This window comes from Bufo gargarizans, chromosome 7 (genome assembly GCF_014858855.1).
Source record: "Bufo gargarizans isolate SCDJY-AF-19 chromosome 7, ASM1485885v1, whole genome shotgun sequence".
NCBI classification, from domain to species: domain Eukaryota; kingdom Metazoa; phylum Chordata; class Amphibia; order Anura; family Bufonidae; genus Bufo; species Bufo gargarizans.
Window position 1 is genome coordinate 172,469,468 of NC_058086.1, and position 24,197 is coordinate 172,493,664.

The following is a 24,197-nucleotide window of genomic DNA, read 5'->3' on the forward strand; positions in this document are numbered from 1 at the left end:
CCAGGGGGAATCATACAGTGTAAGTAACTGAACACCAGGTGGAGCCATACTATGTAAGTAACTGAACACCAGGTGGAGCCATACTATGTAAATTACTCAATATTAGGTGGAGCCATACTATGTAAGTAACTAAACACCAGGAGGAGCCATACAATGTAAGTAACTAAACACCAGGTGGAGCCAAACTATGTAAGTAACTGAACACCAGGTGGAGCCATACTATGTAAGCAACTGAACACCAGGGGCGCCATACTATGTAAGTAACTGAACACCAGGTGGAGCCATGCTATGTAAGGAAACTATCACCAGGTGAAGCCATACTATGTAAGTAAGGCTGAGTTCACACCAGCGTTCAGCCTTTCCGTTCTCCTGCTCCGTTATAGGAGCAGGAGAACGGAAAGGACGGATTGGTCACATAACTGTGGCGAGCGGAGTCTACGGACCTCATAGACTATAATGGGGTCCGTTAGGTTTACGCTCAGAAAATGATTTTGGAGCGGAGACAAAAGTCCTGCATGTGCCCAATCCGTCCTTTCCGTTCTCCTGCTCCTATAACGGAGCAGGAGAACGGAAAGGCTGAACGCTGATGTGAACGAGGCCTAACCGAACACCAGGTGGCGCCATACTATGTAAGTAACTGAACACCAGATGGAGCCATACTATGTAAGTAACCGAACACCAGGGGGAATCATACAGTGTAAGTAACTGAACACCAGGGGGAGCTATACTATGTCAATAAATAAACACTAGGTCATCATGGACCTGTGATGCCTATCCTCCGGCACTCCAGCTGTGGTAAAACTACAACTCCCAGGATGCACACTTGCTTCGCTGTTCTCAGAACTCCATAGAAATGAATAGAGCATGCTGGGAGTCGTAGTTTCACCGCAGCTGGAGTGCCGGAGGTTAGACATCACTGTCATAGAATGTAAGTAAATTAACCCCAGTTGGTGCAATAGTGTGTAAGTGAATATCAGAACTCTCAGCTCCACGCCTCTTCACAGGTTGTGTCTGGTATTCTAGCTCTACTGAATTGAATGAGATTGAGCTGCACTGCCCCACACAACCTGTGGACAGGCGTGGCGCTGTTTCTAAAAGGAATCAGTCATGTTTTTCTAATCCTGGGCAAACACCTTCAACCTTTTAGATTTCAAAGCATCAAAAGTATTGGGCGGAATTTAATAACATTTCTCCTGTATCCATCTGTACATCAGTAATAGTACCTGTCTTTGGTTTCTGAATCATGACATACATATAAAGCATAGCACAGGGGTCAGATATATAGAGCCTAGTACAGGGGTGTAGGGGTCAGATATATAGAGCCTAGTACAGGGGTGTAGGGGTCAGATATATAGAGCCTAGCACAGAGGTGTAGGGGTCAGATATATAGAGCCTAGCACAGGGGTGTAGGGGTCAGATATATAGAGCCTAGCACAGGGGTGTAGGGGTCAGATATATAGAGCCTAGCACAGAGGTGTAGGGGTCAGATATATAGAGCATAGCACAGAGGTGTAGGGGTCAGATATATAGAGCATAGCACAGGGGTGTAGGGTCAGATATATAGAGCATAGCACAGGGGTGTAGGGTCAGATATATAGAGCATAGCACAGGGGTGTAGGGTCACATATATAAAGCATAGCACAGGGGTGTAGGGTCACATATATAAAGCATAGTACAGGGGTGTGGGGTCACATATATAGAGCATAGCACAGGGGTGTAGGGTCAGATATATAGAGCATAGCACAGGGGTGTAGGGTCAGATATATAGAGCATAGCACAGGGGTGTAGGGTCAGATATATAGAGCATAGCACAGGGGTGTAGGGTCACATATATAGAGCATAGCACAGGGGTGTAGGGTCACATATATAGAGCATAGCACAGGGGTGTAGGGTCACATATATAGAGCATAGCACAGGGGTGTAGGGTCACATATATAGAGCATAGCACAGGGGTGTAGGGTCAGATATATAGAGCATAGCACAGGGGTGTAGGGTCAGATATATAGAGCATAGCACAGGGGTGTAGGGTCAGATATATAGAGCATAGCACAGGGGTGTAGGGTCAGATATATAGAGCATAGCACAGGGGTGTAGGGTCAGATATATAGAGCATAGCACAGGGGTGTAGGGTCAGATATATAGAGCATAGCACAGGGGTGTAGGGTCACATATATAGAGCATAGCACAGGGGTGTAGGGTCACATATATAGAGCATAGCACAGGGGTGTAGGGTCACATATATAGAGCATAGCACAGGGGTGTAGGGTCAGATATATAGAGCATAGCACAGGGGTGTAGGGTCAGATATATAGAGCATAGCACAGGGGTGTAGGGTCACATATATAGAGCATAGCACAGGGGTGTAGGGTCAGATATATAGAGCATAGCACAGGGGTGTAGGGTCAGATATATAGAGCATAGCACAGGGGTGTAGGGTCAGATATATAGAGCATAGCACAGGGGTGTAGGGTCAGATATATAGAGCATAGCACAGGGGTGTAGGGTCACATATATAGAGCATAGCACAGGGGTGTAGGGTCACATATATAGAGCATAGCACAGGGGTGTAGGGTCACATATATAGAGCATAGCACAGGGGTGTAGGGTCACATATATAGAGCATAGCACAGGGGTGTAGGGTCACATATATAGAGCATAGCACAGGGGTGTAGGGTCACATATATAGAGCATAGCACAGGGGTGTAGGGTCAGATATATTGTGTCTTTCTTTTATTTGGCTTTGCTGGGGTCCTGGCAGTGACACAGTGGGGTCAGCGTCACGCCACCATTCACACAGGTCCGAAGTATCTCTGATAGGCGGTGTGAAAGCCCACCCACTCGGACAGCTGGTCGCAGGGCCGGTAGTTCTCACACTGCTCCATTTTTATCTCCAGGGAAGATTTTCTTCGCGGGAAGAACCTGAAATATTAGACGGACAGGTAAGAATATTTGGAGTCGTCTTCTGACACCTGTACAACTTCTCATCATGGGAAAGCTGGGTGACAGCCAATATGGCCGACTGTCTGGGTCCCATAAGGCCTGACACCCTGCTTTCTCTAGCTCCTCATACAGATCCCAGTATCACTCTCATCATCCGCGATCTTATTTCACACAAGTATCACTCCCATCATCCCTGACCCCAGGAGCTCACAATCTAATCTCCACTGAGATATGAGAAAATATGGGAAGAGACCAAGGAGAACCCCAGGAGCTGAGCGCCACCATCTGAGGTCACGAGTACTGGGGTCCAGCTCCACACAGCCCCCAAAATAAAATGTGTAAGCCTCACCTTTCTAAATAGTCATAGGAGCGCCGGTGCCTCTTGATGACGGCGTTTGCTGCGCTCCGTGACATCATCACCTCTTAAAGGGGAAGGAAAATAACAAATGAACAAAGAGGATACTGTAGCAACAGTCAGCAGATACAATGTACACAAGGACAGGGTGAGAGTCACATACTAGAAGCAGCAGGGTGCCCAGCAGCACAGAGGATTTCAGATGAGGAGCGTGCTAATCTTGTGGAGGTCACAGGCTGAGAGTTACATAGTGGAAAGAGCAGGGTGCCCAGCAGCACAGAGGATTTCAGGAGAGAAGAGTGCTGATCTTGTATCTATGGATGATGGCACTTACCTTGATTACTTAGCCGGCCTCTTGAATCTTGGGCCGGAGGGTCATCACCTTTGGTTAGAAACAATAATAGAGTTAATTTATGTAATTTAATATTAGATATGTAAGAAAATGTGAGAAAATTCTGCTGCCACATAATGGCGAAAATATGTCCCTGTACACTGGTGGGTGTCACGTCTGTCACACGGGGAAAGTATGCTGTATCTAATCCTATCATGTGTGATACTGCCTGCTGAGCTGTGTATCTAATCCTATCATGTGTGATACTGTCTGCTGAGCTGTGTATCTAATCCTATCATGTGTTATACTGTCTGCTGAGCTGTGTATCTAATCCTATCATGTGTTATACTGTCTGCTGAGCTGTGTATCTAATCCTATCCTGTGTGATACTGTCCGCTGAGCTGTGTATCTAATCCTATCCTGTGTGATACTGTCTGCTGAGCTGTGTATCTAATCCTGTCCTGTGTGATACTGTCTGCTGAGCTGTGTATCTAATCCTATCATGTGTTATACTGTCTGCTGAGCTGTGTATCTAATCCTATCCTGTGTGATACTGTCTGCTGAGCTGTGTATCTAATCCTATCCTGTGTGATACTGTCCGCTGAGCTGTGTATCTAATCCTATCCTGTGTGATACTGTCCGCTGAGCTGTGTATCTAATCCTATCCTGTGTGATACTGTCTGCTGAGCTGTGTATCTAATCCTATCCTGTGTGATACTGCCTGCTGAGCTGTGTATCTAATCCTATCCTGTGTGATACTGTCTGCTGAGCTGTGTATCTAATCCTATCCTGTGTGATACTGTCTGCTGAGCTGTGTATCTAATCCTGTCCTGTGTGATACTGACTGCTGAGCTGTGTATCTAATCCTATCCTGTGTGATACTGACTGCTGAGCTGTGTATCTAATCCTATCCTGTGTGATACTGTCTGCTGAGCTGTGTATCTAATCCTATCCTGTGTGATACTGCCTGCTGAGCTGTGTATCTAATCCTATCCTGTGTGATACTGTCTGCTGAGCTGTGTATCTAATCCTACCCTGTGTGATACTGTCTGCTGAGCTGTGTATCTAATCCTATCCTGTGTGATACTGCCTGCTGAGCTGTGTATCTAATCCTATCCTGTGTGATACTGTCTGCTGAGCTGTGTATCTAATCCTATCCTGTGTGATACTGTCTGCTGAGCTGTGTATCTAATCCTATCCTGTTTGATACAGTCTGCTGAGCTGTGTATCTAATCCTATCCTGTGTGATACTGTCTGCTGAGCTGTGTATCTAATCCTATCCTGTGTGATACTGTCTGCTAAGCTGTGTATCTAATCCTATCCTGTGTGATACTGCCTGCTGAGCTGTGTATCTAATCCTATCCTGTGTGATACTGTCTGCTGAGCTGTGTATCTAATCCTATCCTCTGTGATACTGCCTGCTGAGCTGTGTATCTAATCCTATCCTGTATGATACTGTCTGCTGAGCTGTGTATCTAATCCTATCCTGTGTGATACTGCCTGCTGAGCTGTGTATCTAATCCTATCCTGTGTGATACTGTCTGCTGAGCTGTGTATCTAATCCTATCCTGTGTGATACTGTCTGCTGAGCTGTGTATCTAATCCTATCCTGTGTGATACTGTCTGCTGAGCTGTGTATCTAATCCTGTCCTGTGTGATACTGACTGCTGAGCTGTGTATCTAATCCTATCCTGTGTGATACTGACTGCTGAGCTGTGTATCTAATCCTATCCTGTGTGATACTGTCTGCTGAGCTGTGTATCTAATCCTATCCTGTGTGATACTGCCTGCTGAGCTGTGTATCTAATCCTATCCTGTGTGATACTGTCTGCTGAGCTGTGTATCTAATCCTACCCTGTGTGATACTGTCTGCTGAGCTGTGTATCTAATCCTATCCTGTGTGATACTGCCTGCTGAGCTGTGTATCTAATCCTATCCTGTGTGATACTGTCTGCTGAGCTGTGTATCTAATCCTATCCTGTGTGATACTGTCTGCTGAGCTGTGTATCTAATCCTATCCTGTTTGATACAGTCTGCTGAGCTGTGTATCTAATCCTATCCTGTGTGATACTGTCTGCTGAGCTGTGTATCTAATCCTATCCTGTGTGATACTGTCCTGCTAAGCTGTGTATCTAATCCTATCCTGTGTGATACTGCCTGCTGAGCTGTGTATCTAATCCTATCCTGTGTGATACTGTCTGCTGAGCTGTGTATCTAATCCTATCCTCTGTGATACTGCCTGCTGAGCTGTGTATCTAATCCTATCCTGTATGATACTGTCTGCTGAGCTGTGTATCTAATCCTATCCTGTGTGATACTGCCTGCTGAGCTGTGTATCTAATCCTATCCTGTGTGATACTGTCTGCTGAGCTGTGTATCTAATCCTATCCTGTGTGATACTGTCTGCTGAGCTGTGTATCTAATCCTATCCTGTGTGATACTGTCTGCTGAGCTGTGTATCTAATCCTATCCTGTGTGATACAGTCTGCTGGTATCTAATCCTATCCTGTGTGATACTGTCTGCTGAGCTGTGTATCTAATCCTATCCTGTGTGATACTGTCTGCTGAGCTGTGTATCTAATCCTATCCTGTTTGACACAGTCTGCTGAGCTGTGTATCTAATCCTATTCTGTGTGATACTGTCTGCTGAGCTGTGTATCTAATCCTATCCTGTGTGATACTGTCTGCTGAGCTGTGTATCTAATCCTATCCTGTGTGATACTGTCTGCTGAGCTGTGTATCTAATCCTATCCTGTGTGATACTGTCTGCTGAGCTGTGTATCTAATCCTATCCTGTGTGATACTGTCTGCTGAGCTGTGTATCTAATCCTATCCTGTGTGATACTGTCTGCTGAGCTGTGTATCTAATCCTATCCTGTGTGATACAGTCTGCTGAGCTGTGTATCTAATCCTATCCTGTGTGATACTGTCTGCTGAGCTGTGTATCTAATCCTATCCTGTGTGATACTGTCTGCTGAGCTGTGTATCTAATCCTATCCTGTGTGATACTGTCTGCTGAGCTGTGTATCTAATCCTATCCTGTGTGATACTGTCTGCTGAGCTGTGTATCTAATCCTATCCTGTGTGATACTGTCTGCTGAGCTGTGTATCTAATCCTATCCTGTGTGATACTGTCTGCTGAGATAGTGTACTAAGCCCGAGACATGTGTTACCAGTTGTCGGCTGTCATGTGAGATCCCGCCACGTATCTAATGATTTCAGCTCCGCCTGCTGCTCACATTCCTCCTGCTCTTTCTGGACAGAAGAAACTTTTGATGATTTTGTGGAATTGTAGTTTATAAAACCAGGAAATCCATTCAGCTTTCTCTCCATTATTCCTGTTCCTGGGGAAGCTGGGTGGCAAAAACAAGAACCTTATGACTTGTTCTCTGTAAGATGCTTGTGAGGGACCCTAATCCTGCAGTATTTCCCCCCGCTTACTATAAGCATGAATTCAATCTATGGCTCCCTGCTGCCAGAGACATTACATCACATGTGACTGATATCAGCCGCTCCTCTTATAACGCTCCAGCTCTGATATAACCTCCAGAGACATTTACATACATTTTTGCAGATGACACTAAACTGTGTAAGTTAATTAACACGGAAGAGGACAGTATACTGTATATACACTACAGAGGACAGTATACTGTATATACACTACAGAGGACAGTATACTGTATATACACTACAGAGGATAGTATACTGTATATATACTACAGAGGACAGTGTACTGTATATATACTACAGAGGACAGTGTACTGTGTATATACTACAGAGGACAGTATACTGTATATATACTACAGAGGACAGTATACTGTATATATACTACAGGGGACAGTATACTGTGTATATATATACTACAGAGTACAGTATACTGTATATATACTACAGAGGATAGTATACTGTATATATATATACTACAGAGGATAGTATACTGTATATATACTACAGAGGACAGTATACTACTACAGAGGGATCTGGATAGATTGGAGGTTTGGGCAGATAAGTGGCGGATGAGGTTTAACACTGACAAATGTAAGGTTATGCACATGGGAAGGGATAATGCAAGTCACCCGTACATACTAAATGGTAAAACACTAGGTAACACTGACATGGAAAAGGACCTAGGAATTGTAGCGAACCGCAAACTAAGCTGTAGAGACCAGTGTCAGGCAGCTGCTGTCAAAAAGATAATGGGTTGCATCAAAACGGGCATAGATGCCGGTGATGAGAACATAATCCTACCACTTTACAAATCACTAGTCAGACCACACATGGAGGACTGTGTACAGTTCTGGGCTCCTGTGAACAAGGCAGACATAACAGAGCTGGAGAGGGTTCAGAGGAGGGCAACTAAAGTATCAACTGGAATGGGGCAACTACAGTACCCTGAAAGATTATCAGCATTAGGGTTATTCACTTTAGAAAAAAGACGACTGAGGGGAGATCTAATTACTATGTATAAATATATCAGGGGTCAGTACAGAGATCACTCCCATCATCTATTTATCCCCAGAACATAGAAGAGGATTCTTTACTGTAAGAGCAGTGAGACTATGGACTCTTTACTGTAAGATCAGTGAGACTATGGATTCTTTACTGTAAGAGCAGTGAGACTATGGACTCTTTACTGTAAGAGCAGTGAGACTATGGACTCTTTACTGTAAGAGCAGTGAGACTATGGACTCTTTACTGTAAGAGCAGTGAGACTATGGACTCTATACTATAAGAGCATTGAGACTATGGACTCTGTACTGTAAGAGCAGTGAGACTTTGGACTCTTTACTGTAAGAGCAGTGAGACTATGGACTCTTTACTGTAAGAGCAGTGAGACTATGGACTCTTTACTGTAAGAACAGTGAGACTATGGACTCTACTGTAAGAGCAGTGAGACTATGGACTCTTTACTGTAAGAGCAGTGAGACTATGGACTCTACTGTAAGAGCAGTGAGACTATGGAGCTCTTTACGGTAAGAGCAATGAGACTATGGACTCTTTACTGTAAGAGCAGTGAGACTATGGACTCTATACTGTAAGAGCAGTGAGACTATGGATTCTGTACTGTAAGAGCAGTGAGACTATGGACTCTTTACTGTAAGAGCAGTGAGACTATGGACTCTGTACTGTAAGAGCAGTGAGACTATGGACTCTTTACTGTAAGAGCAGTGAGACTATGGACTCTTTACTGTAAGAGCAGTGAGACTATGGACTCTTTACTGTAAGAGCAGTGAGACTATGGACTCTTTACTGTAAGAGCAGTGAGACTATGGACTCTATACTGTAAGAGCAGTGAGACTATGGACTCTGTACTGTAAGAGCAGTGAGACTATGGACTCTATACTGTAAGAGCAGTGAGACTATGGACTCTTTACTGTAAGAGCAGTGAGACTGTGGACTCTATACTGTAAGAGCGGTCAGACTATGGACTCTTTACTGTAAGAGCAGTGAGACTATGGACTCTATAATGTAAGAGCAGTTAGACTATGGACTCTTTACTGTAAGAGCAGTGAGACTATGGACTCTATACTGTAAGAGCAGTGAGACTATGGACTATTTACTGTAAGAGCAGTGAGACTATGGACTCTTTACTGTAAGAGCAGTGAGACTATGGACTCTATACTGTAAGAGCAGTTAGACTATGGACTCTTTACTGTAAGAGCAGTGAGACTATGGACTCTATACTGTAAGAGCAGTGAGACTATGGACTCTTTACTGTAAGAGCAGTGAGACTATGGACTCTTTACTGTAAGAGCAGTGAGACTATGGACTCTTTACTGTAAGAGCAGTTAGACTATGAACTCTATACTGTAAGAGCAGTGAGACTATGAACTCTATACTGTAAGAGCAGTGAGACTATGAACTCTATACTGTAAGAGCAGTGAGACTATGGACTCTTTACTGTAAGAGCAGTGAGACTATGGACTCTTTACTGTAAGAGCGGTGAGACTATGGACTCTTTACTGTAAGAGCAGTGAGACTATGGACTCTATACTGTAAGAGCAGTGAGACTATGGACTCTATACTGTAAGAGCAGTGAGACTATGGACTCTATACTGTAAGAGCAGTGAGACTATGGACTCTTTACTGTAAGAGCAGTGAGACTATGGACTCTTTACTGTAAGAGCAGTGAGACTGTGGACTCTATACTGTAAGAGCAGTGAGACTATGGACTCTTTACTGTAAGAGCAGTGAGACTATGGATTATTTACTGTAAGAGCAGCGAGACTATGGACTCTTTACTGTAGGAGCAGTGAGACTATGGATTATTTACTGTAAGAGCAGCGAGACTATGGACTCTTTACTGTAAGAGCGGTGAGACTATGGATTCTTTACTGTAAGAGCAGTGAGACTATGGACTCTTTACTGTAAGAGCAGTGAGACTATGGACTCTTTACTGTAAGAGCAGTGAGACTATGGACTCTATACTGTAAGAGCAGTGAGACTATGGAGCTCTCTGCCTGAGGAGGTGGTGATGGTGAGTACAATACGGGAGTTCAGGAGGGGCCTGGATGTATTTCTGGAGTGTAATAATATTACAGGTTATAGCTACTAGAGAGGGGTCGTTGATCCAGGGAGTTATTCTGATGCCTGATTGGAGTCGGGAAGGAATTTTTTTCCCCTAAAGTGGGGAAAATTGGCTTCTACCTCGCACCGTTTTTTTTTTTTTGCCTTCCTCTGGATCAACTTTCAGGATGAGAGGCTGAACTGGATGGACGGAGGGCTTTTTTGGGCCTTATATACTATGTTACTTTGTTATATGTGACCGATATCAGCCGCTCCTCTTATAACGCTCCAGCGCTGATATAACCTCCAGAGACATTTACCTTATAAGTGACTGAGCTTCAGGCTGTGAGGGCTAGTGGCCCTTTAAGTATCTTACCTTGCAGGGCGAGGCAGCCGGCCAATAACCCCAGCAGAGAGAGGACCACCAGCATCTTCATGGTGACTTCCATGTGCCCAGTAGGTCCCTGTCACTTTGGGTTGTGCTGCTGCGTTTCGCGTCTTCTTTATCTTGCGGATCTGTCTGCTCTGTATTACGGCTTCTTATATAACAGAGGCTTTTATTCTTTGTTTTCGTGGCCAAATTCTTCGAGTGTCGGCTCATTCTTGGATGTGATTTTGGAAGTTCCGGCCTTTCAGGCTTAAACCCAGAGTCACATAGTCCCTGCTAATGGCGTATTGTTATTGGCGAGGGTGCATGTCAGCTGTAGATAAGATCAGAATTTGTGGTGGTCTCCGGCTAAAATTCTTGATGAGACCAATCCGAATGATCGTCCAGCAATGAAATCCCGAGAACATGCAGCAGCCATAGCGGGGAGGCATAATAGCGCCATATCGTGCCCATAGTACCAGCCTGTCCACTGTTTGGCAGACAGCTTCCTGCCAGCAGTCATTTCACTACATGTATTCAATAGTGGTCACTCAGACAGGAAGACAGGCAGTTGCTAGGCAACCTGAAATGAGGTACCCCAAAGGGGTCCAGTAATAGTAGCATGCAGTGCATTGTAAATTGTGACTGGAAGTTTGGACTATTGGGTTCTGGAGTATTGGGCCTGGATATAGTGAGGGGACTGCAACGCTAAGCACTTCAGCTGTACTACAATAACCAGCAGGCTCCATTCACCTCTATGGAAGCTCTAAGAAGAAAAGAGTAAGTGTGCATGCTGGGAGTTGTAGTTTCACAACAGCTGGCTTGCTGAAGGTTGCCAACCCCATATTTTTCGGACTATAAGATGCCAAGTGAGGGAAACGTGGCCGTGCATCCTATAGTCCAAATGCTAATGACCGCTGCCCTTATGCAATCAGTCACCAGCATGCGGGGAGCGGTGAGGGGAGCGCTGGCTCTACTCACTGCTCCCTGGTCTTCCGGGTCCTGACTGCGTACAGCGCCAAGATGTAGTGCCCCTGGGTGCACACTATGACCTGACACTGCGCAGCGTCAGGTGACAGTACAACATGGGCTGGAAGAAGACCAGGGAGCGATGAGCGAGTGCACTGTCCGGAACAAGCGAGGTAAGCTTTTTTTTTATGTCTGATCTAAGGCTGATGGGGTCCGATCTAAGGCTGATGGGGTCCGATCTAAGGCTGATGGGGTCCGATCTGAGGCTGATGGGGGTCTTATCTGAGGCTGTAGAGGTCTGATCTGAGGCTGATGATGTGTGAGGCTGATTGGGTCTCATCTGAGGATGATGGGGTCTGATCTGAGGCTGATGGGAGTCTAATTTCAGGCTGATAGGGGTCTGATCTGAGGCTGATAGGGGTTTAATCTGAGGCTGTTGGGGTCTGATATCAGGCTGATAGGGTCCGATCTGAGACTGATGAGGTCTGATCTGAGGCTGATGGGGTCTGATCTGAGGCTGATGGGGTCTGATCTGAGGCTGATGGGGTCCGATCTGAAGCTGATGGAGTCTGATCTGAGGCTGATGGGGCGTCTGATTTGAGGCTGATTAGGTCTGAGCTAAGGTGGATGGGGTCCAATCTAAGGCTGATGTGATCCAATCTGAGGCTGATGGGGTCCAATCAGAGGCTAATGGGGGTCTAATCTGCGGCTATGGGGTCTGATCTGAGGCTGATGGGGTCTGATCTGAGGCTGATGGGGTCTGATCTGAGGCTGATGGGGTCTGATCTGAGGCTGTTGGGGGTCTAACCTGAGGCTGAACGGGGTCTGATCTGAGGCTGATGGGGTCTGATCTGAGGCTGATGAGGGTCTGATCGGAGGCTGTTGGGGGTCTAACCTGAGGCTGAAGGGGGTCTGATCTGAGGCTGATGGGGTCTGATCTGAGGCTAATGAGGGTCTGATCGGAGGCTAGTGGGGGTCTGATAGTAACATAGTTTATAAGGCCAAAAATAGACTAAAAAATCTGTCCATCCAGTTCAGCCTGTTATCCTGCAAGTTGATCTAGAGGAAGGCAAACAAAACTGATGGGGTCTGATCTGAGGCTGAAGGGGGTCTGATCTGAGGCTGAAGGGGGTCTGATCTGAGGCTGATGAGGGTCAGATCTGAGGCTGATGGGGGTCAGATCAGAGGCTGATGGGGGTCCGATCAGAGGCTGGTGGGTGTATGATCTGATGCTGATGGGGGTCCAATCTGAGGCTGATGGGGGTCCGATATGAGGCTGAGGGGTGTATGATCTGAGGCTGATGGGTGTATGATCTGAGGCTGATAGGGGTCCGATCTGAGGTGATGGGGTCCGATATGAGGTGATGGGGTCTGATCTGAGGCTGATGGGGATCTGATCTAAAGCTGATAGGGTCTGATCTGAGGCTGATGGGGGTCTGATCTGAGGCTAATAGGTGTCTGATCTGAGGCTGATGGGTGTCTAATCTGACTGATGGGGTCTGATCTGAGGCTAATGGGTGTCTAATCTGACTGATGGGGTCTGAGCTGAGGCTGAAGGGGGTCCAATCTAAGGCTGAAGGGGGTCCAATCTAAGGCTGAAGGGGGTCCGAATTGAGGCTGATGGGGATCCGATCTGAGGCTAGTGGGCGTCCGATCTGAGGCTGATGGGTGTCTGATCTGAGACTGATGGGGTCTGAGCTGAGGCTGAAGGGGGTCCGATCTAAGGCTGAAGGGGGTCCGATCTGGGGCTGAAGGGGGTCCGATCTGAGGCTGAAGGGGGTCTGATCTGAGGCTGAAGGGGGTCTGAGCTGAGGCTGGTGGGATCCAATCTGAGGTTGGTGGGATCCAATCTGAGGCTGATGAGGGTCTGATCTGAGGTGTGATGGAGCTTGGGGGTCTGATTTTGGTGCCTGATCTGGGTTCTGATGAAGAATAGGGGTCGGATTTGAGGATAGGATGAGGATTGGGGTCTGATTTGAGACCTGATGAAAAATATTTTTTTGCTTATTTTTCCTCCTCCAAATCCTAAGTGCGTCTTATAGGCTGCACAGTCCGGTATATGTGCGCTGTGTGATGACAATTCTGTATTAATATCCACTTCAAGTCAAACTGAAACATTGTATCAGTAATCTGCCATTTATGACTCCGCAGTGAACTACAACTCCTAGTATGCCCAGACCAGGAGTTGTAGTTTGAGGAGCAGGGTCTCCAGCAGCACAGAGGATTTCAGGAGAGGAGTGGGCTGATCCTGTGGAGGTCACAGGGTGAGAGTTACATAGTGGAAGGAGCAGGGTCCCAGCAGCACAGAGGATTTCAGGAGAGGAGTGTGCTGATCCGGTGGAGGTCACAGGGTGAGAGTTACATAGTGGAAGGAGCAGGGTCCCAGCAGCACAGAGGATTTCAGGAGAGGAGTGTGCTGATCTTGTGGAGGTCACAGGGTGAGAGTTACATAGTGGAAGGCGCAGGGTCTCAGCAGCACAGAGGATTTCAGGAGAGGAGTGTGCTGATCTTGTGGAGGTCACAGGATGAGAGTTGCATGGTGGAAGGAGCAGGGTCCCAGCAGCACAGAGGATTTCAGGAGAGGAGTGTGCTGATCCTGTGGAGGTCACAGGGTGAGAGTTACATAGTCGAAGGAGCAGGGTTCCAGCAGCACAGAGGATTTCAGTGTGTGCTGATCTTTTGAAGAGGTGGTAATCTATTCACTCTTAGGGCTCATGCACACAAACGTATTTTCTTTCTGTGTCAGTTACGTTTTTTTGGCGGACTGTATGCGGAACCATTCATTTCGATGGGTCCAAAAAAAAATAAAAAACGCAAGTTACTCTGTGTGCATTCCGTTTACGTATGTCCGTATTTCTGTTCCGCAAAAAAATAGAACATGTCCTATTATTGTCCGCATTACGGACAAAGATAGTACTGTTCTATTCGGGTCCAGCTGTTCCATTCCACAAAATACGGAATGCGCACGGACGTCATCTGTATTTTTTGTGGATCCGTTTTTTGCAGACCACAAAATACATACGGTCGTGTGCATGAGCCCTTATTATGAGGTTAGTGAGGACAGGTCTGGATGTGACTACTTTTTAGTTACTATGGAAACACCCCGTCCCCAGTTTATCTTTCATTTCCGTGAAATCCACATGTGGTTCCTAGTAAAGCGTTCCTGGTTTCTCACTTTTCCTGCGAACGCTCGTAATAATGGATCGGCGCCATCTCACCAGTTACACCATTTATATAAAGCAGCTTTTTATTTCTGGCAAAAAAGATTTTCCATCCAAGCAAGAGACGTACAGCCCCGGATCAGAGCGCGGATATCGCCGGATCTACCGGAGACCGCCCTGCACCCCCCCCACCCCCCCACCCTACATATATAACTGTATGTGAAAAGAGCAGAAAATTTACACAAAGAAAGAAAAGATCCAGAGCAATGTCTGAGCCGCCCACGTATATCCCAGGGGCCCGGGGCCCCAGCATCGCCTCACATGCACAGTAGTGCTCATGGATCCATTCACTTCTGGCCGAGGCGCTTTCCATAGTATCGCTTGTAAGCAGCAGCCCAGCCGTGCCTCAGAGCGTAGCGCTCACAGGGGTCGTAGTCCTCGCAGGTCTCGCGCTGGCGCTCTCGGGGACTCTTGGCGCGCTCACGGATTCTGCAGCCAAAGGAAATGACATAATGAGCTCCACAATATGTTACAGATTAGATCTCTATATAAAGTGAGCAAAGCGTTCTCTGTTCACATCCAGAGCTGCACAATTCTAATCTCCTGTTAGCGCTCAAGCACTTGAGAGAACATGGAACGGGTCAGGAGACGTAATAGAAAGCAACCGGAAAAGATGGGGCTAGTAGCAAATCTAGGTGTCTGTCTCCTTATACATAAGAATAGAGGATGCAGAATTGTGAAGGCAGCTCTGGATGTGACTGGAGTATAGCACATGTAACAGCAGAATTATGAATGCAGCTCTGGATGTGACTGGAGTATAGCACATGTAACAGCAGAATTATGAATGCAGCTCTGGATGTGACTGGAGTATAGCATATGTTGTAGAATTATGAATGCAGCTCTGGAGGAGACTGGAGTATAGCACATGTTGTAATAGCAGAAATATGAATGAAGGTCTGGATGTGACTGGAGTATAGCACATGTAGCAGCAGAAATATAAATGCAGCTCTGGAGGTGACTGGAGTATAGTACACGTAGCAGCAGAATTATGAATGCAGCTCTGTATGTGACTGTAGTATAGCATATGTTGTAGAATTATGAATGCAGCTCTGGAGGAGACTGGAGTATAGCACATGTTGTAATAGCAGGAATATGAATGCAGCTCTGGATGTGACTGGAGTATAGCACACGTAGCAGTAGAATTATAAATGCAGCTCTGGAGGTGACTGGAGTATAGCACACTTTGTAACACCAGAAATATTAATGCACCTCTGGATGTGACTAGAGTATAGCACACGTAGCAGCATAATTATGAATGCAGCTCTGAATGTGACTAGAGTATAGCACACGTAGCAACAGAATTATGAATGCAGCTCTGAATGTGACTAGAGTATAGCTCACGCAGCAACAGAATTATGAATGAAGGTCTGGATGTGACTTGAGTATAGCACATGTAGCAGTAGAATTATGAATGCAGCTTTGGATGTGACTGGAGTAATATTTGTAAAATAGAATGCCAGGTAAGTCTTGTTGTGTCCGTTCTACATGGACTATATGTACGTGTTCAGTACAGACGTGTCGGGGACACGTGGACTCTTGGGTCGTTTCTTGCTCTCACCTCTCGTTCATCCGCACGTTCCGGTGTTGGGACGGCAGGAAGGAGTTGGCTCTTCTTGAGTTAAGAAACAAATCTGCAGCAGAAATATATCATTGGTGATTGGTATATATGTGGAGAAGAGAGAGAGAGACAGCAAGGAGGGAGAGACAGCAGAGATAAAAGAGACAGCAGAGATAGAAGAGACAGATAGCAGAGGTAAAAAAGACAGCAGAGATAGAAGAGACAGACAGCAGGGATAGAAGAGACAGACAGCAGGGATAGGAGAGACAGCAGAGACAGATAGAAGAGAGAAAGGAAAGAAGAGAGACAGAGGAGATAGACAGCAAAGTTAGAGAGCAGGTAAAAACTGCAGAGATCGCAAAGAAAAACAACACAGAGCGCAGAGACAGACAGCAGAGATAGAAGAGACAAAGAGCAGAGACAGACAAGATGCAGGTTGTAGAGGTGTGTTTATCTCATAGAGCATTGATACGCTGTAACAAACCCCCAGCTGTATGAAATCCAAAGCCCCTCATTTTAGCATTAGAAAGGGTCTTTACCGTATCGCTCGTTGGACTCGTGGCTTTCATTTGAGTCTAGAGAAGAGGGAAAACATCAGGGTTAATCATCTACTATCTGTGACAACTGCTGTTTTATGAGGGAGACAGAGTAGTTGTCACCGCCCTGCCCCCATTACTAGATGTGTATGTAACTGGAGTGGAACACAAATCCTTCTACTGCTGTGATTATGGCAGCCTGTATTCTGTCTATGGCTCTGATTATGGCAGCCTGTATTCTGTCCATGGCTCTCTTTATAGCAGCCTGTATTCTGTCTATGGCTCTCTTTATAGCAGCCTGTAATGTCTATGCATCTGATTATGGAAGACTTTTTTCTGTCTATGCATTTGATTATGGCAGCCTGTATTCTGTCTATGCCTCTGATTATAGCAGCCTGTATTCTGTCTATGCCTCTGAATATAACAGCCTGTATTCTGTCTATGCCTCTGATTATAGCAGCCTGTATTCTGTCTATGCCTCTGATTATAGCAGCCTGCATTCTGTATATGCCTCTGATTATAGCAGCCTGTATTCTGTCTATGCCTCTGATTATAGCAGCCTGCATTCTGTATATGCCTCTGATTATAGCAGCCTGTATTCTGTCTATGCCTCTGATTATAGCAGCCTGTATTCTGTCTATGCCTCTGATTATAGCAGCCTGTATTCTGTCTATGCCTCTGATTATAGCAGCCTGTATTCTGTCTATGCCTCTGAATATAACAGCCTGTATTCTGTCTATGCCTCTGATTATAGCAGCCTGCATGCTGTCTATGCATCTGATTATGGCAGCCTGTATTCTGTCTATGCCTCTGATTATAGCAGCCTGCATTCTGTATATTCATCTGATTATGGCAGCCTGCATTCTGTCTATGCCTCTGATTATAGCAGCCTGCATTCTGTCTATGCCTCTGATTATAGCAGCCTGCATTCTGTATATTCATCTGATTATGGCAGCCTGTATTCTGTCTATGCCTCTGATTATGGCAGCCTGCATTCTGTATATGCCTCTGATTATAGCAGCCTGCATTCTGTCTATGCATCTGATTATGGCAGCCTGCATTCTGTCTATGCCTCTGATTATAGCAGCCTGCATTCTGTATATGCCTCTGATTATAGCAGCCTGCATTCTGTCTATGCATCTGATTATGGCAGCCTGTATTCTGTCTATGCCTCTGATTATAGCAGCCTGCATTCTGTCCATGGCTCTCTTTATAGCAGCCTGCATTCTGTATATGCCTCTGATTATAGCAGCCTGTATTCTGTCTATGCCTCTGATTATAGCAGCCTGCATTCTGTCTATGCATCTGATTATGGCAGCCTGCATTCTGTCTATGCCTCTGATTATAGCAGCCTGCATTCTGTATATGCCTCTGATTATAGCAGCCTGTATTCTGTCTATGCCTCTGATTATAGCAGCCTGCATTCTGTATATGCCTCTGATTATAGCAGCCTGCATTCTGTCTATGCATCTGATTATAGCAGCCTGTACCCCGTCTACAGCACGCACAAGCTATGTATCCCTTATCTGATTTTAGGGAAGATGTGGGGAGTTTGTTCTCTGTGTCAGCGGCCCCTTTACCAGACCTCTCCCATCAATAGCAGGTATAGATTAGGGAATTGCTATTTATGCGATTGTCTCAGCATCTGCACATCACCTGCCCTGAGTCTCTATTCTCCCATTTCATGTAATTCAGTATTTATCTGTCAGAGAAATCGAGTGAATTTTCCGTACCGTAAGCGAAGGCGACTGCAATGGCCAGCGCCACCACCAGGAGCAGTGCCAGGGACCTCATGCCGTCTTCTCTGCTGCCTTGTATGTTGTATTTCTTCTCTGATTCCCACAGGAAACTTTCTGCTGGAGATAGAAGGAGAATTTATGGGATGTCAGAAAGCGGAGTTACTATAAAACCCAGCATCTGGTATGGGCGGTGCCAGGAATGTGGAGAGGTATGTGCTGGCACAGCCAGAGCGGGCGGGGGGCGCCAGAGACCAACAGGTGACAAACATGTGTAACCCTGTGAAATATAGACACATGGGTGTGAACTACAACTCCCAGGAGCCCCTGAGCCGCACTTACAGTCACACGATTACCCCCCCAACACTGATATATATATATGAAATGATTAAAGGGCCGGTGCACACGTCTTGCATCACTGGATAATGAACATTGAATTAATATGCCTAATAATTCCTCACCATTCTCGAGATTTCTGCTTGCTGTCGGTGAATGTGAGCGTTCTTGCTTACATCTAACAGTAGGCAACCTGCGCTGATCATGCCCAGCAGAACCAACAGATAACAGCTGATCACTGGGGTCCTATCTGCAGGACACCCTCTGATCAAATCTGGGTCTTGAGTCTGAGCTTTTAACCACTGAGCCAGTGCCTCCCCTTAACTAGAAGTAGAGCTGTAACATAACGGCAATTAATACTGTAAGAAAGTAACAGTTTGTATCGAGGGATTGTGCTCTGCCCACAGTTCTATGGCGGGTGATACGGCTCTCTGGCGGGTGATACGGCTCTCTGGCGGGTGATACGGCTCTCTGGCGGGTGATACGGCTCTCTGGCGGGTGATACGGCACTATGGAGGGTGATACGGCTCTCTGGCGGGTGATACGGCTCTCTGGCGGGTGATACGGCTCTCTGGCGGGTGATACGGCTCTATGGCGGGTGATATGGCTCTATGGGGAGTGATACGGCTCTCTGGCGGGTGATATGGCACTATGGAGGGTGAGACGGCTCTTCTGGCGGGTGATACGGCTCTCTGGCGGGTGATACGGCTCTATGGCGGGTGATACGGCTCTATGTGGGGTGATACGGCTCTGTGGGGAGTGATACAGCTTTATGGCGGGACATACTTCTCTATGGCGGGTAATACGGCCCTATAGGTGATAAAGCTCTATGGCGGATGATACGGCTCTTCTGGCAGGTGATACGGCTCTCTGGCAGGTGATACGGCTCTCTGGCGGGTGATACGGCTCTCTGGCGGGTGATACAGCTCTATGGGGGTTGATACGGCTCTATGGCGGATGATACGGCTCTCTGGCGGGTGATAAGGCTCTATGGCGGGTGATACGGCTCTATGGGGAGTGATACGGCTCTCTGGCGGGTGATACGGCTCTCTGGCGGGTGATACGGCTCTCTGGGGGTGATACGGCTCTATGGGGGGTGATACAGCTCTATGGCGGATGATACGGCTCTATGGGGGGTGATACAGCTCTATGGCGGATGATACGGCTCTATGGCAGGTGATATGGCTCTATGGCGGGTGATAAGGCTCTGTGGGGAGTGATACAGCTTTATGGCGGGACATACTTCTCTATGGCGGGTAATACGGCCCTATAGGTGATACAGCTCTATGGCGGGTAATACGGCTCTATGGCAGGTAATACTCACGGCTCTTGGTCTTCGCTGGGACTGGTGTAAAGACGTCTGGGCGAGGGGGTATTTATCCTGCCCGTCCTCCTCCAGCCCCTACATGTTTTCCTTTCCATAATTAAGATCATACCTCAGTCTTAACACATCCTTCCCTCCTGGAGGAAATCTCAGACCACGCTTCAGCATAAACCACACGTGGTTCGTAATTGGCCTCAGACCATATGGATTATATGGGGGGGGGGGGGTGGAGGAAACGTCTAGAAAGTTACCGGTAGTGTTGAGAGAATCGGGTTCGGACCGCTGTATCTGAACCTGATTAGTTTTAAACCTTCATTAACACTATAGCCCCCGTAAATGTACCGTAAATGTCTCTTCCTGCTCGCCGCGGTATGTCTACGGCAAAGCAGCAGCGACCAGGAAGAGAGAAGGGAGACGGCACGTATGCACTGCGCGCGCCGTCTCCTCATACAGCTGATGGGTGTCGGACCCCCGCCGATCTGATATTGATGCCTATCCTGAGGATAGATCATCAATATTAAAAGCTCAGAGAACCCCTGTAACGACGCCGAGTTCAGCTTTAGATTTTGACACTGTAATTTATGAGCATAACTGACACGTCCCGTCACAGGCGCGAGATGAAGGAAGTCTCACGATTTTTGCAGCAAGATCGCAAAGACCTCTGCGGAGCCCATCCATTTTACGGGTGTACAAGGGCTATAGTGGTAATGAGGTTTTCAAACTAATCCGCTCACTCCTAGTTAACAGGACAAGATGCCGTCACTGCTCAGAGGCGCGCCTGCAGGTATCTCAGCGTCGCGCACCGCGCTCCAAATTAGGGATCTTGCACACGGCCAGCGGTCGATCGTTCTGTGCATTGGGGGCCGCAATTTGCAGTCCTCAATGCGTGGTCAGCATCCGTGCGGCTACCGCAGACGGATCCAAATCCATTTAACTTGAATGGGTCCGTGATCTGTCCGCAGTGCGAAGGCAGAAACGCCAAGGAAGCTCTCCGTATCCGCGGGGTTCTGTGCCTCTGTTCCGCACCGGACCTTTATCCCGGAAAGCAGCTTTTGAGATGAATGGGGATCCGGCAGCGCACGGTGATATCTGACTCTGCCGGACGCGGTGAACCCCAGGCGCGTGTTCCTCCGCCCAACGTGGGAAAGAAAAGGATAAACGGGGAATTAATTAACGGCGGATAATCGGCCAATTAGGAAAATCAGAGAACAATGGCATTTGCATAATAATTTGAAACGCGGTGTATATGATCAGTCCCTAAAACCACTATTATATCAGTGATGTCATCAGCAGGGGGCGGGGCTGTGACAACCTCTCAGACAGGATATACAGGCAGGGTGTCAGATGTTCCTGTAGTATAAAGTGTGTGGATCTCATGTCTGATCACATGTCATTCTATCAGTGATGTCATCAGCAGGGGGCGGGGCTGTGACAACCTCAGAGTCATGTAGTATGTGTGGACTGATCGTGTCGTTATTACTGCAGGGATAAGGTGTAGTTATTTTCGTGCGGCCACGTTCTGGGTGCTTTCTTCTGTTATTATTATGGATCCAGGGAACATAGGAGCCGGTGCGAGGAGCGGGTGCTGCATCCAACATGTTACGGGGGTCTGAAAGTGTCCCTACTAGAATGATGTCGTTTGAGTGGAGTATCCCTTTAAGTGAAGCCCCATTGCTGCGCACTTGTTTCTGTTGACATGTGAGTCTGTGTTTCCAGCATCAAAATGACCAAATCTGTGACCGGACCAGAATCCCAGGCACCTGGACGCGTCCGCGGCTCGTGTTTACCCGGAATGAATGGCGCTCTGTTCTCTCCTCCTATAAACATGATGTGAGCGCAGTCGCCCCTATACACGTTACACAACAGCCACTGCGCATTTCCCAATGTTTTCCATCAAGCTCTGAGGTCACATGACTATCTAGACCCCGACCAGACACGGCGTACTATATGCTCCAACCGTCAGCTCCGGACCGGCACCTATACAGCACTCTGGGGTACACTGACAAGCAGGGAATACTGGGAGATTTCAGCTCCGAAGCCTACAAAATAGAAAGGACACATGATGAGTACAGGATAAGTAATGTATGTACACAGTGACTACACCAGCAGAATAGTGAGTGCAGCTCTGGAGTATAATACAGGATGTAACTCGGGATCAGTACAGGATAAGTAATGTATGTACACAGTGACTGCACCAGCAGAATAGTGAGTGCAGCTCTGGAGTATAATACAGGATAAGTAATGTATGCACACAGTGACTGCACCAGCAGAATAGTGAGTGCAGCTCTGGAGTATAATACAGGATGTAACTCGGGATCAGTACAGGATAAGTAATGTATGTACACAGTGACTGCACCAGCAGAATAGTGAGTGCAGCTCTGGAGTATAATACAGGATAAGTAATGTATGTACACAGTGACTGCACCAGCAGAATAGTGAGTACAGCTCTGGAGTATAATACAGGATGTACCTCAGGAGCAGTACAGGATAAGTAATGTATGTACACAGTGACTGCACCAGTAGAATAGTGAGTGCAGCTCTGGAGTATAATACAGAATGTAACTCGGGATCAGTACAGGATAAGTAATGTATGTACACAGTGACTGCACCAGCAGAATAGTGAGTGCAGCTCTGGAGTATAATACAGGATGTAACTCGGGATCAGTACAGGATAAGTAATGTATGTACACAGTGACTGCACCAGCAGAATAGTGAGTGCAGCTCTGGAGTATAATACAGGATGTAACTCAGGATCAGTACAGGATAAGTAATGTATGTACACAGTGACTCCACCAGCAGAATAGTGAGTGCAGCTCTGGAGTATAATACAGGATGTAACTCAGGATCAGTACAGGATAAGTAATGTATGTACACAGTGACTGCACCAGCAGAATAGTGAGTGCAGCTCTGGGGTATAATACAGGATGTAACTCAGGATCAGTGCAGGATAAGTAATGTATGTACACAGTGACTCCACCAGCAGAATAGTGAGTGCAGCTCTGGAGTATAATACAGGATGTAACTCAGGATCAGTGCAGGATAAGCAATGTATGTACACAGCAACTGCACCAGCAGAATAGTGAGTGCAGCTCTGGAGTATAATACAGGATGTAACTCAGGATCAGTACAGGATAAGTAATGTATGTACACAGTGACTGCACCAGCAGAATAGTGAGTGCAGCTCTGGAGTATAATACAGGATGTAACTCAGGATCAGTACAGGATAAGTAATGTATGTACACAGTGACTGCACCAGCAGAATAGTGAGTGCAGCTCTGGAGTATAATACAGGATGCAACTCAGGATCAGTACAGGATAAGTAATGTAATGTACACAGTGACTGCACCAGCAGAATAGTGAGTGCAGCTCTGGAGTATAATACAGGATGTAACTCAGGATCAGTACAGGATAAGTAATGTATGTACACAGTGACTGCACCAGCAGAATAGTGAGTGCAGCTCTGGGGTATAATACAGGATGCAACTCAGGATCAGTACAGGATAAGTAATGTAATGTACACAGTGACTGCACCAGCAGAATAGTGAGTGCAGCTCTGGAGTATAATACAGGATGTAACTCAGGGTCAGTACAGGATAAGTAATGTATGTACACAGTGACTGCACCAGCAGAATAGTGAGTGCAGCTCTGGAGGATAATACAGGATATAACTCAGGATCAGTACAGGATAAGTAATGTAATGTACACAGTGACTGCACCAGCAGAATAGTGAGTGCAGCTCTGGAGTATAATACAGGATGCAACTCAGGATCAGTACAGGATAAGTAATGTAATGTATGTACACAGTGACTGCACCGATTATGTGGATTTCTTCTATATATAACCTGCCTTCTGCTGTAAAGTTAATGAATGCTTCAAACCCTTTTAACACCATGTTGATTCTGTCCATAATATATCCTGTAACACATTGTCTGGTAAAGCACTGGAGAACGTGTATATGTCTCCTAAAGATGGGTGAGATAAAAGGAATCCAGAAAATCTGTGTTGTTTCAGCAAAGT

The 24,197-nt window shown here is 46.5% G+C and overlaps 2 protein-coding genes across 3 annotated transcripts; both read right to left on the bottom strand.

The window, feature by feature from the left end:
* Nucleotides 1–1,163: 1,163 nt before the first annotated feature.
* On the bottom strand, nucleotides 1,164–10,699 carry LOC122943446 (osteocalcin-like). The gene is made up of 4 exons (XM_044301205.1): nucleotides 10,510–10,699; nucleotides 3,630–3,677; nucleotides 3,290–3,362; nucleotides 1,164–2,919 (listed from the first exon to the last, which is right to left on the bottom strand). Exons 1-4 carry the CDS (start codon nucleotides 10,580–10,582, stop codon nucleotides 2,790–2,792), a joined length of 324 nt encoding a protein of 107 aa, XP_044157140.1. The 5' UTR covers nucleotides 10,583–10,699; the 3' UTR covers nucleotides 1,164–2,789.
* A 3,999-nt stretch (nucleotides 10,700–14,698) lies between these two features.
* Nucleotides 14,699–20,242, bottom strand: LOC122943447 (matrix Gla protein). 2 transcript variants are annotated; one of them, XM_044301206.1, is made up of 5 exons: nucleotides 20,181–20,242; nucleotides 18,518–18,640; nucleotides 16,788–16,823; nucleotides 16,249–16,321; nucleotides 14,699–15,119 (listed from the first exon to the last, which is right to left on the bottom strand). In XM_044301206.1, exons 2-5 carry the CDS (start codon nucleotides 18,576–18,578, stop codon nucleotides 14,978–14,980), a joined length of 312 nt encoding a protein of 103 aa, XP_044157141.1. In that variant the 5' UTR covers nucleotides 18,579–18,640; nucleotides 20,181–20,242; the 3' UTR covers nucleotides 14,699–14,977. The 2 variants fall into 2 exon arrangements, with proteins under 2 accessions (XP_044157141.1, XP_044157142.1); XM_044301207.1 differs by having other exon boundaries at nucleotides 18,518–18,637; nucleotides 20,181–20,209.
* Between the last annotated feature and the right edge of the window lie 3,955 nt (nucleotides 20,243–24,197).

Excerpts from the sequence above, each read along its gene's own strand:
- LOC122943446 (XM_044301205.1), bottom strand. The coding sequence starts at position 10,582 with ATGGAAGTCACCATGAAGATGCTGGTGGTCCTCTCTCTGCTGGGGTTA. Across the intron at positions 3,363-3,629 it reads AGGCCGGCTAAGTAATCAAG|AGGTGATGATGTCACGGAGC; the intron begins GTAAGTGCCATC and ends TTCCCCTTTAAG. Across the intron at positions 2,920-3,289 it reads TCCTATGACTATTTAGAAAG|GTTCTTCCCGCGAAGAAAAT; the intron begins GTGAGGCTTACA and ends CTAATATTTCAG.
- LOC122943447 (XM_044301206.1), bottom strand. The coding sequence starts at position 18,578 with ATGAGGTCCCTGGCACTGCTCCTGGTGGTGGCGCTGGCCATTGCAGTC. Across the intron at positions 16,824-18,517 it reads TGCAGTCGCCTTCGCTTACG|ACTCAAATGAAAGCCACGAG; the intron begins GTACGGAAAATT and ends CCTCTTCTCTAG. Across the intron at positions 16,322-16,787 it reads CGAGTCCAACGAGCGATACG|ATTTGTTTCTTAACTCAAGA; the intron begins GTAAAGACCCTT and ends TTTCTGCTGCAG.